At 43.2% G+C, this 12,490-nt stretch overlaps 2 protein-coding genes across 2 annotated transcripts; both read left to right on the top strand.

Annotated features, from left to right (window-relative positions):
- Positions 1–1,749: 1,749 nt before the first annotated feature.
- Positions 1,750–5,575, top strand: LOC137626547 (uncharacterized). The gene is made up of 7 exons (XM_068357592.1): positions 1,750–1,972; positions 2,165–2,511; positions 2,928–3,172; positions 3,463–3,587; positions 4,153–4,503; positions 4,698–5,044; positions 5,351–5,575. The coding sequence occupies exons 1-7, from the start codon at positions 1,750–1,752 to the stop codon at positions 5,573–5,575; spliced, it is 1,863 nt and encodes a 620-aa protein (XP_068213693.1).
- A 64-nt stretch (positions 5,576–5,639) lies between these two features.
- On the top strand, positions 5,640–10,896 carry LOC137626546 (uncharacterized). The gene is made up of 10 exons (XM_068357591.1): positions 5,640–5,690; positions 5,892–6,123; positions 6,846–7,142; positions 7,438–7,682; positions 8,099–8,343; positions 8,634–8,813; positions 9,083–9,352; positions 9,483–9,670; positions 9,865–10,211; positions 10,627–10,896. The coding sequence occupies exons 1-10, from the start codon at positions 5,640–5,642 to the stop codon at positions 10,894–10,896; spliced, it is 2,325 nt and encodes a 774-aa protein (XP_068213692.1).
- The last annotated feature ends 1,594 nt before the right edge of the window (positions 10,897–12,490 follow it).

The following is a 12,490-nucleotide window of genomic DNA, read 5'->3' as shown; positions in this document are numbered from 1 at the left end:
AAGATTTTAGGTCTTTCTTTGATATTGATCCTGGGGCTCTGAGTCTTCAAGTGAGGATTTTAGGTTTCTCCGTGATATCGATCCTTGGGCCTGAGGCTCCAAATAAGGATTTTAGGATTCTCTCTAATATTAATCCTGGGGCTCCTGATGCTTCAAGTGAGGATTTTGGGTTTCTCTCTGATATTGATCCTGAGGTTCCTGAGGCTCCAAGTGAGGATTTAAGGTCACTTTCTGATATCGATCCTGTTGCTCCTGAGGTTTCAAGTGAGGATATTATGTTTCTCTCTGATATTGATCCTGGGGCTCCTGAGGCTCCAAATGAGGACTTTAGGTTTCTATCTGATATCGATCCTTGGGGCTCCTGAGGCTCCAAATGAGGATTTTAGGTTTCTATGATATCGATCCTGGGGCCCCTTAGGCTCCAAGTGAGAATTTTATGGTTCTCTCTGATATTGATCTTAGGCACCTGAGCTCCAAGTGAGATTGGAGGTTATCTCTGACATCGATCCTGGGGCTCCTGAGGGTCCAAGTGAGGATTTTCGGTTTCTCTCCTATATTCATCTGGGTCTCCTGAGTCTCCAATGAGGATTTTAGGTTTCTCTCTTATATTGATTCTATGTCTCTTGAGGCTTTAAGTGATGATTTTAGGTTTCTCTCTGGTATCAATCCTGGGCTCCGGAGGCTCCAAGTGACGATTTTAGGTTTTCTCTGATATCGATACTGGGCTCCTGAGGCTCCAAGTGAGGATTATAGGTTTTTCTCCATATCGATCCTGGGGCTCCTGAGGCTTCCAGTGAGAATTTTAGGTTTCTCTCTGTTATCGATATTTCGGCTCCTGAGGCTCCAATTGATTTTAAGGTTTCTCTCTGATATCGATCCTGGTTCCTAAAGCTTCAAGTGAAGGATTTTAGGTTTCTCTCTGATATCGATCCTGGGCTCCTGAGGCTCCACGTGAGGATTTTAGGTTTCTCTCTATCGATAGAGGGGCTCCTGAGGCTCCAAGTGAGGATTTTAGGTCACTTTCTGATATGATCAGGGGCTCCTGAGGCTCCAAATAAGGATTTTAGGTTTCTCTTTTATATTGATCCTGGGCTCCTGAGGCTTCAAGTGAGGATATTTGTTTCTCTCTGATATCGATCCTGGGGATCCTGAGGATTTTAGGTTTCTAACTGATATCGATCCTCCTCCAAGTGAGAATTTTAGGCACCTTTGAGGCTCCAAGTGACGATTTGAGGTTTCTCTCTGATATTGATCCTGGGGGTCCTGAGGGTCCAAGTAAGGATTTTTTATTTCTCTCCTATATTCAGCATGGGGCTCCTGAGTCTCCAAATGAGGATTTTAGGTTCCCTCGTATATTGATTCTATGTTTCTTGAGGCTCTAAATGACGATTTTAGGTTTCTCTTTGATATCGATCCTTGGGCTCCTGAGGCTCCAAGTGAGGATTATGGGATTTTCTCCAATATCGATCCTGGGGCTCTTGAGGTTTCCAGAGAGGATTTTATTTTTTTCTCTGTTATCGATATTTCGGTTCCTGAGGCTCTAAGTGAAGTTTCTCTCTAATATCGATCCTGGGGCTCCTAAGGCTTCAAGTGAAGATTTTAGTTTCTCTCTAATATCGATACAGGGGCTCCTGAGGCTCCCAATGAGGATTTTAGGTTTCTCTATTATCGATACAGGGGCTCCTGAGGCTCCCAGTGAGGATTTTAGGTTTCTTTCTAATATCAATACAGGGGTTCCTGAGGCTGTAAATGAGGATTTTAGGTTTTTCTCTAATATGGATTCTTGCTCCTGAGGCTCCTGAGGCTTCCATAGAGGATTTTATGTTTCTCTCTGTCATCGATATTTGGGTTCCTGAGGCTCAGAATGACGACTTAAGGTTTCTCTCTGATATCGATCCTGGGGCTTCTAAGGCTCCAAGTCAGGAGTTTAGTCTTCATTCTGATATCGATCCTGGTGTTCCTAAGGCTTTAAGTGAGGATTTTAAGTTTTTCTATGATATCGATATCAGGGTCATCTGATGTTCAAAGTGAGGATTTTAGGTTTCTCTCTTATATCGATCCTGTGGTTCCCGAATTTCCAAGTTAGAATTTTAGTTTTCTCTCCGATACAAATGCTGGGATTTTTAAGGCTCCAAGTGAGAATTTTAGGTTTCTCTCTACATAGATCCTGGGCCTCCTAAGGCCAAAAATGAGGATTTTAGGTTTCGCTTTGATACCGATTCCAGGGCACCAGAGGTTCCAAGTGAGTATTTTAGTTTTCTCTCAGATATCGAAACTTGGGCTCCCGAGGCTCCTTTCGAGGATTTTAAGTTTCACTCTGATATCGATACTGGGGTTCCTGAGGCTCCAAATGAGGATTTTAGGTTTCTCTATGATATCGATCCTGGGGCTCCCAAGGCTCCAACTGAGGACTATAGGTTTCTCTCTGATATGGATCCTGGGGCTCCTGGGGATCCGCACGAAGATTTTAGGTCTTTCTTTGATATTGATCCTGGGGCTCTGAGTCTTCAAGTGAGGATTTTAGGTTTCTCCGTGATATCGATCCTTGGGCTCCTGAGGCTCCAAATAAGGATTTTAGGATTCTCTCTAATATTAATCCTGGGGCTCCTGATGCTTCAAGTGAGGATATTGGGTTTCTCTCTGATATTGATCCTGAGGTTCCTGAGGCTCCAAGTGAGGATTTTAGGTCACTTTCTGATATCGATCCTGTTGCTCCTGAGGTTTCAAGTGAGGATATTATGTTTCTCTCTGATATTGATCCTGGGGCTCCTGAGGCTCCAAATGAGGACTTTAGGTTTCTATCTGATATCGATCCTGGGGCTCCTGAGGCTCCAAATGAGGATTTTAGGTTTCTAGCTGATATCGATCCTGGGGCCCCTTAGGCTCCAATTGAGAATTTTATGGTTCTTACTGATATTGATTCTTAGGCACCTGAGACTCCAAGTGACGATTGGAGGTATCTCTCTGACATCGATCCTGGGGCTCCTGAGGGTCCAAGTAAGGATTTTCGGTTTCTCTCCTATATTCATCATGGGTCTCCTGAGTCTCCAAATGAGGATTTTAGGTTTCTCTCTTATATTGATTCTATGTCTCTTGAGGCTTTAAGTGATGATTTTAGGTTTCTCTCTGGTATCAATCCTGAGGCTCCGGAGGCTCCAAGTGACGATTTTAGGTTTCTCTTTGATATCGATACTTAGGCTCCTGAGGCTCCAAGTGAGGATTATAGGATTTTCTCCATTATCGATCCTGGGGCTCCTGAGGCTTCCAGAGAGAATTTTATTTTTCTCTCTGTTATCGATATTTCGGTTCCTGAGGCTCCAATTGATTATCTAAGGTTTCTCTCTGATATCGATCCTGGTTCTTCTAAAGCTTCAAGTGAAGATTTTAGGTATTTCTCTGATATCGATACTGGCGCTCCTTAGGCTTCACGTGAGATTTTAGGTTTCTCTCTAATATCGATAGAGGGGCTCCTGAGGCTCCAAGTGAGGATTTTAGGTCACTTTCTGATGATCATGGGGCTCCTGAGGCTCCAAATAAGGATTTTAGGTCTCTTTTTTATATTGATCCTGGTGCTCCTGAGGCTTCAAGTGAGGATATTATGTTTCTCTCTGATATCGATCCTGGGGCTCCTGAGGATTTTAGGTTTCTAACTGATATCGATCCTGGGGGCCCTTAGGCTCCAAGTGAGAATTTTAGGTTTCTCACTGATATTGATTCTTAGGCACCTGAGGCTCCAAGTGACGATTTGAGGTTTCTCTCTGATATTGATCCTGGGGGTCCTGAAGGTCCAAGTAAGGATTTTTTATTTCTCTCCTATATTCAGCATGGGGCTCCTGAGTCTCCAAATGAGGATTTTAGGTTCCCTCGTATATTGATTCTATGTTTCTTGAGGCTCTAAATGACGATTTTAGGTTTCTCTTTGATATCGATCCTTGGGCTCCTGAGGCTCCAAGTGAGGATTATGGGATTTTCTCCAATATCGATCCTGGGGCTCTTGAGGTTTCCAGAGAGGATTTTATTTTTTTTTCTCTGTTATCTATATTTCGGTTCCTGAGGCTCTAAGTGACGTTTTAAAGTTTCTCTCTAATATCGATCCTGGGGCTCCTAAGGCTTCAAGTGAAGATTTTATGTTTCTCTCTAATATCGATACAGGGGCTCCTGAGGCTCCCAATGAGGATTTTAGGTTTCTCTCTATTATCGATACAGGGGCTCCTGAGGCTCCCAGTGAGGATTTTAGGTTTCTTTCTAATGTCAATACAGGGGTTCCTGAGGCTGTAAATGAGGATTTTAGGTTTTTCTCTAATATGGATTCAGTTGCTCCTGAGGCTCCTGAGGCTTCCATAGAGGATTTTATGTTTCTCTCTGTCATCGATATTTGGGTTCCTGAGGCTCAGAATGACGACTTAAGGTTTCTCTCTGATATCGATCCTGGGGCTTCTAAGGCTCCAAGTCAGGAGTTTAGTCTTCATTCTGATATCGATCCTGGTGTTCCTAAGGCTTTAAGTGAGGATTTTAAGTTTTTCTATGATATCGATATCCAGGGTCATCTGATGTTCAAAGTGAGGATTTTAGGTTTCTCTCTTATATCGATCCTGTGGTTCCCGAATTTCCAAGTTAGAATTTTAGTTTTCTCTCCGATACAAATGCTGGGATTTTCAAGGCTCCAAGTGAGAATTTTAGGTTTCTCTCTGACATAGATCCTGGGCCTCCTAAGGCCAAAAATGAGGATTTTAGGTTTCGCTTTGATACCGATTCCAGGGCACCAGAGGTTCCAAGTGAGTATTTTAGTTTTCTCTCAGATATCGAAACTTGGGCTCCCGAGGCTCCTTTCGAGGATTTTAAGTTTCACTCTGATATCGATAATGGGGTTCCTGAGGCTCCAAATGAGGATTTTAGGTTTCTCTATGATATCGATCCTGGGGCTCCCAAGGCTCCAACTGAGGACTATAGGTTTCTCTCTGATATGGATCCTGGGGCTCCTGGGGATCCGCACGAAGATTTTAGGTCTTTCTTTGATATTGATCCTGGGGCTCTGAGTCTTCAAGTGAGGATTTTAGGTTTCTCTATGATATCGATCCTGGGGCTCCCAAGGCTCCAACTGAGGACTATAGGTTTCTCTCTGATATGGATCCTGGGGCTCCTGGGGATCCGCACGAAGATTTTAGGTCTTTCTTTGATATTGATCCTGGGGCTCTGAGTCTTCAAGTGAGGATTTTAGGTTTCTCCGTGATATCGATCCTTGGGCTCCTGAGGCTCCAAATAAGGATTTTAGGAATCTCTCTAATATTAATCCTGGGGCTCCTGATGCTTCAAGTGAGGATATTGGGTTTCTCCTGATATTGATCCTGAGGTTCCTGAGGCTCCAAGTGAGGATTTTAGGTCACTTTCTGATATCGATCCTGTTGCTCCTGAGGTTTCAAGTGAGGATATTATGTTTCTCTCTGATATTGATCCTGGGGCTCCTGAGGCTCCAAATGAGGACTTTAGGTTTCTATCTGATATCGATCCTGGGGCTCCTGAGGCTCCAAATGAGGATTTTAGGTTTCTAGCTGATATCGATCCTGGGGCCCCTTAGGCTCCAAGTGAGAATTTTATGGTTCTCACTGATATTGATTCTTAGGCACCTGAGACTCCAAGTGATGATTGGAGGTATCTCTCTGACATCGATCCTGGGGCTCCTGAGGGTCCAAGTAAGGATTTTCGGTTTCTCTCCTATATTCATCATGGTCTCCTGAGTCTCCAAAGTGAGGATTATTAGGTTTCTCTCTTATATTGATTCTATGTCTCTTGAGGCTTTAAGTGATGATTTTAGGTTTCTCTCTGGTATCAATCCTGAGGCTCCGGAGGCTCCAAGTGACGATTTTAGGTTTCTCTTTGATATCGATACTTAGGCTCCTGAGGCTCCAAGTGAGGATTATAGGATTTTCTCCATTATCGATCCTGGGGCTCCTGAGGCTTCCAGAGAGAATTTTATTTTTCTCTCTGTTATCGATATTTCGGTTCCTGAGGCTCCAATTGATTATCTAAGGTTTCTCTCTGATATCGATCCTGGTTCTTCTAAAGCTTCAAGTGAAGATTTTAGGTATTTCTCTGATATCGATCCTGGTGCTCCTGAGGCTCCACGTGAGATTTTAGGTTTCTCTCTAATATCGATAGAGGGGCTCCTGAGGCTCCAAGTGAGGATTTTAGGTCACTTTCTGATGATCATGGGGCTCCTGAGGCTCCAAATAAGGATTTTAGGTCTCTCTTTTATATTGATCCTGGTGCTCCTGAGGCTTCAAGTGAGGATATTATGTTTCTCTCTGATATCGATCCTGGGGCTCCTTGAGGATTTTAGGTTTCTAACTGATATCGATCCTGGGGGCCCTTAGGCTCCAAGTGAGAATTTTAGGTTTCTCACTGATATTGATTCTTAGGCACCTGAGGCTCCAAGTGACGATTTGAGGTTTTCTCTGATATTGATCCGGTGGGTCCTGAGGGTCCAAGTAAGGATTTTTTATTTCTCTCCTATATTCAGCATGGGGCTCCTGGGTCTCCAAATGAGGATTTTAGGTTCCCTCGTATATTGATTCTATGTTTCTTGAGGCTCTAAATGACGATTTTAGGTTTCTCTTTGATATCGATCCTTGGGCTCCTGAGGCTCCAAGTGAGGATTATGGGATTTTCTCCAATATCGATCCTGGGGCTCTTGAGGTTTCCAGAGAGGATTTTATTTTTTTCTCTGTTATCGATATTTCGGTTCCTGAGGCTCTAAGTGACGTTTTAAAGTTTCTCTCTAATATCGATCATGGGGCTCTTAAGGCTTCAAGTGAAGGATTTTAGGTTTCTCTTTAATATCGATACAGGAGCTCCTGAGGCTCCCAGTGAGGATTTTAGGTTTCTTTCTAATATCAATACAGGGGTTCCTGAGGCTGTAAATGAGGATTTTAGGTTTTTCTCTAATATGGATTCTGTGGCTCCTGAGGCTTCTGAGGCTTCCATAGAGGATTTTATGTTTCTCTCTGTCATCGATATTTGGGTTCCTGAGGCTCAGAATGACGACTTAAGGTTTCTCTCTGATATCGATCCTGGGGCTTCTAAGGCTCCAAGTCAGGAGTTTAGTCTTCATTCTGATATCGATCCTGGTGTTCCTAAGGCTTTAAGTGAGGATTTTAAGTTTTTCTATGATATCGATATCTAGGGTCATTTGATTTTCAAAGTGAGGATTTTAGGTTTCTCTCTTATATCGATCCTGTGGTTCCCAAGTTTCCAAGTTAGGATTTTAGTTTTCTCTCCGATACAAATGCTGGGATTTTTAAGGCTCCAAGTGAGAATTTTAGGTTTTACTCTGACATAATCCTGGGCCTCCTAAGGCCAAAAATGAGGATTTTAGGTTTCGCTTTGATACCGATTCCAGGGCACCAGAGGTTCCAAGTGAGTATTTTAGTTTTCTCTCAGATATCGAAACTTGGGCTCCCGAGGCTCCTTTCGAGGATTTTAAGTTTCACTCTGATATCGATACTGGGGTTCCTGAGGCTCCAAATGAGGATTTTAGGTTTCTCTATGATATCGATCCTGGGGCTCCCAAGGCTCCAACTGAGGACTATAGGTTTCTCTCTGATATGGATCCTGGGGCTCCTGGGGATCCGCACGAAGATTTTAGGTCTTTCTTTGATATTGATCCTGGGGCTCTGAGTCTTCAAGTGAGGATTTTAGGTTTCTCCGTGATATCGATCCTTGGGCTCCTGAGGCTCCAAATAAGGATTTTAGGATTCTCTCTAATATTAATCCTGGGGCTCCTGATGCTTCAAGTGAGGATATTGGGTTTCTCTCTGATATTGATCCTGAGGTTCCTGAGGCTCCAAGTGAGGATTTTAGGTCACTTTCTGATATCGATCCTGTTGCTCCTGAGGTTTCAAGTGAGGATATTATGTTTCTCTCTGATATTGATCCTGGGGCTCCTGAGGCTCCAAATGAGGACTTTAGGTTTCTATCTGATATCGATCCTGGGGCTCCTGAGGCTCCAAATGAGGATTTTAGGTTTCTAGCTGATATCGATCCTGGGGCCCCTTAGGCTCCAATTGAGAATTTTATGGTTCTCACTGATATTGATTCTTAGGCACCTGAGACTCCAAGTGACGATTGGAGGTATCTCTCTGACATCGATCCTGGGGCTCCTGAGGGTCCAAGTAAGGATTTTCGGTTTCTCTCCTATATTCATCATGGGTCTCCTGAGTCTCCAAATGAGGATTTTAGGTTTCTCTCTTATATTGATTCTATGTCTCTTGAGGCTTTAAGTGATGATTTTAGGTTTCTCTCTGGTATCAATCCTGAGGCTCCGGAGGCTCCAAGTGACGATTTTAGGTTTCTCTTTGATATCGATACTTAGGCTCCTGAGGCTCCAAGTGAGGATTATAGGATTTTCTCCATTATCGATCCTGGGGCTCCTGAGGCTTCCAGAGAGAATTTTATTTTTCTCTCTGTTATCGATATTTCGGTTCCTGAGGCTCCAATTGATTATCTAAGGTTTCTCTCTGATATCGATCCTGGTTCTTCTAAAGCTTCAAGTGAAGATTTTAGGTATTTCTCTGATATCGATCCTGGCGCTCCTGAGGCTTCACGTGAGATTTTAGGTTTCTCTCTAATATCGATAGAGGGGCTCCTGAGGCTCCAAGTGAGGATTTTAGGTCACTTTCTGATGATCATGGGGCTCCTGAGGCTCCAAATAAGGATTTTAGGTCTCTCTTTTATATTGATCCTGGTGCTCCTGAGGCTTCAAGTGAGGATATTATGTTTCTCTCTGATATCGATCCTGGGGCTCCTGAGGATTTTAGGTTTCTAACTGATATCGATCCTGGGGGCCCTTAGGCTCCAAGTGAGAATTTTAGGTTTCTCACTGATATTGATTCTTAGGCACCTGAGGCTCCAAGTGACGATTTGAGGTTTCTCTCTGATATTGATCCTGGGGGTCCTGAGGGTCCAAGTAAGGATTTTTTATTTCTCTCCTATATTCAGCATGGGGCTCCTGAGTCTCCAAATGAGGATTTTAGGTTCCCTCGTATATTGATTCTATGTTTCTTGAGGCTCTAAATGACGATTTTAGGTTTCTCTTTGATATCGATCCTTGGGCTCCTGAGGCTCCAAGTGAGGATTATGGGATTTTCTCCAATATCGATCCTGGGGCTCTTGAGGTTTCCAGAGAGGATTTTATTTTTTTCTCTGTTATCGATATTTCGGTTCCTGAGGCTCTAAGTGACGTTTTAAAGTTTCTCTCTAATATCGATCCTGGGGCTCCTAAGGCTTCAAGTGAAGATTTTATGTTTCTCTCTAATATCGATACAGGGGCTCCTGAGGCTCCCAATGAGGATTTTAGGTTCTCTCTATTATCGATACAGGGGCTCCTGAGGCTCCCAGTGAGGATTTTAGGTTTCTTTCTAATATCAATACAGGGGTTCCTGAGGCTGTAAATGAGGATTTTAGGTTTTTCTCTAATATGGATTCAGTGCTCCTGAGGCTCCTGAGGCTTCCATAGAGGATTTTATGTTTCTCTCTGTCATCGATATTTGGGTTCCTGAGGCTCAGAATGACGACTTAAGGTTTCTCTCTGATATCGATCCTGGGGCTTCTAAGGCTCCAAGTCAGGAGTTTAGTCTTCATTCTGATATCGATCCTGGTGTTCCTAAGGCTTTAAGTGAGGATTTTAAGTTTTTCTATGATATCGATATCCAGGGTCATCTGATGTTCAAAGTGAGGATTTTAGGTTTCTCTCTTATATCGATCCTGTGGTTCCCGAATTTCCAAGTTAGAATTTTAGTTTTCTCTCCGATACAAATGCTGGGATTTTTAAGGCTCCAAGTGAGAATTTTAGGTTTCTCTCTGACATAGATCCTGGGCCTCCTAAGGCCAAAAATGAGGATTTTAGGTTTCGCTTTGATACCGATTCCAGGGCACCAGAGGTTCCAAGTGAGTATTTTAGTTTTCTCTCAGATATCGAAACTTGGGCTCCCGAGGCTCCTTTCGAGGATTTTAAGTTTCACTCTGATATCGATACTGGGGTTCCTGAGGCTCCAAATGAGGATTTTAGGTTTCTCTATGATATCGATCCTGGGGCTCCCAAGGCTCCAACTGAGGACTATAGGTTTCTCTCTGATATGGATCCTGGGGCTCCTGGGGATCCGCACGAAGATTTTAGGTCTTTCTTTGATATTGATCCTGGGGCTCTGAGTCTTCAAGTGAGGATTTTAGGTTTCTCCGTGATATCGATCCTTGGGCTCCTGAGGCTCCAAATAAGGATTTTAGGATTCTCTCTAATATTAATCCTGGGGCTCCTGATGCTTCAAGTGAGGATATTGGGTTTCTCTCTGATATTGATCCTGAGGTTCCTGAGGCTCCAAGTGAGGATTTTAGGTCACTTTCTGATATCGATCCTGTTGCTCCTGAGGTTTCAAGTGAGGATATTATGTTTCTCTCTGATATTGATCCTGGGGCTCCTGAGGCTCCAAATGAGGACTTTAGGTTTCTATCTGATATCGATCCTGGGGCTCCTGAGGCTCCAAATGAGGATTTTAGGTTTCTAGCTGATATCGATCCTGGGGCCCCTTAGGCTCCAAGTGAGAATTTTATGGTTCTCTCTGATATTGATCTTAGGCACCTGAGACTCCAAGTGAGGATTGGAGGTATCTCTCTGACATCGATCCTGGGGCTCCTGAGGGTCCAAGTAAGGATTTTCGGTTTCTCTCCTATATTCATCATGGGTCTCCTGAGTCTCCAAATGAGGATTTTAGGTTTCTCTCTTATATTGATTCTATGTCTCTTGAGGCTTTAAGTGATGATTTTAGGTTTCTCTCTGGTATCAATCCTGAGGCTCCGGAGGCTCCAAGTGACGATTTTAGGTTTCTCTTTGATATCGATACTTAGGCTCCTGAGGCTCCAAGTGAGGATTATAGGATTTTCTCCATTATCGATCCTGGGGCTCCTGAGGCTTCCAGAGAGAATTTTATTTTTCTCTCTGTTATCGATATTTCGGTTCCTGAGGCTCCAATTGATTATCTAAGGTTTCTCTCTGATATCGATCCTGGTTCTTCTAAAGCTTCAAGTGAAGATTTTAGGTATTTCTCTGATATCGATCCTGGCGCTCCTGAGGCTTCACGTGAGATTTTAGGTTTCTCTCTAATATCGATAGAGGGGCTCCTGAGGCTCCAAGTGAGGATTTTAGGTCACTTCTGATGATCATGGGGCTCCTGAGGCTCCAAATAAGGATTTTAGGTCTCTTTTTTATATTGATCCTGGTGCTCCTGAGGCTTCAAGTGAGGATATTATGTTTCTCTCTGATATCGATCCTGGGGCTCCTGAGGATTTTAGGTTTCTAACTGATATCGATCCTGGGGGCCCTTAGGCTCCAAGTGAGAATTTTAGGTTTCTCACTGATATTGATTCTTAGGCACCTGAGGCTCCAAGTGACGATTTGAGGTTTCTCTCTGATATTGATCCTGGGGGTCCTGAAGGTCCAAGTAAGGATTTTTTATTTCTCTCCTATATTCAGCATGGGGCTCCTGAGCTCCAAATGAGGATTTTAGGTTCCCTCGTATATTGATTCTATGTTTCTTGAGGCTCTAAATGACGATTTTAGGTTTCTCTTTGATATCGATCCTTGGGCTCCTGAGGGTCCAAGTGAGGATTATGGGATTTTCTCCAATATCGATCCTGGGGCTCTTGAGGTTTCCAGAGAGGATTTTATTTTTTTCTCTGTTATCTGATATTTCGGTTCCTGAGGCTCTAAGTGACGTTTTAAAGTTTCTCTCTAATATCGATCCTGGGGCTCCTAAGGCTTCAAGTGAAGATTTTATGTTTCTCTCTAATATCGATACAGGGGCTCCTGAGGCTCCCAATGAGGATTTTAGGTTTCTCTCTATTATCGATACAGGGGCTCCTGAGGCTCCCAGTGAGGATTTTAGGTTTCTTTCTAATATCAATACAGGGGTTCCTGAGGCTGTAAATGAGGATTTTAGGTTTTTCTCTAATATGGATTCAGCTCCTGAGGCTCCTGAGGCTTCCATAGAGGATTTTATGTTTCTCTCTGTCATCGATATTTGGGTTCCTGAGGCTCAGAATGACGACTTAAGGTTTCTCTCTGATATCGATCCTGGGGCTTCTAAGGCTCCAAGTCAGGAGTTTAGTCTTCATTCTGATATCGATCCTGGTGTTCCTAAGGCTTTAAGTGAGGATTTTAAGTTTTTCTATGATATCGATATCCAGGGTCATCTGATGTTCAAAGTGAGGATTTTAGGTTTCTCTCTTATATCGATCCTGTGGTTCCCGAATTTCCAAGTTAGAATTTTAGTTTTCTCTCCGATACAAATGCTGGGATTTTCAAGGCTCCAAGTGAGAATTTTAGGTTTCTCTCTGACATAGATCCTGGGCCTCCTAAGGCCAAAAATGAGGATTTTAGGTTTCGCTTTGATACCGATTCCAGGGCACCAGAGGTTCCAAGTGAGTATTTTAGTTTTCTCTC

The sequence above is a fragment of the Palaemon carinicauda genome, chromosome 34, assembly GCF_036898095.1.
Source record: "Palaemon carinicauda isolate YSFRI2023 chromosome 34, ASM3689809v2, whole genome shotgun sequence".
Classification (NCBI taxonomy): domain Eukaryota; kingdom Metazoa; phylum Arthropoda; class Malacostraca; order Decapoda; family Palaemonidae; genus Palaemon; species Palaemon carinicauda.
Note: the sequence above shows the minus strand (reverse complement) of the source record. Positions and strands in the feature narration are given on the sequence as shown.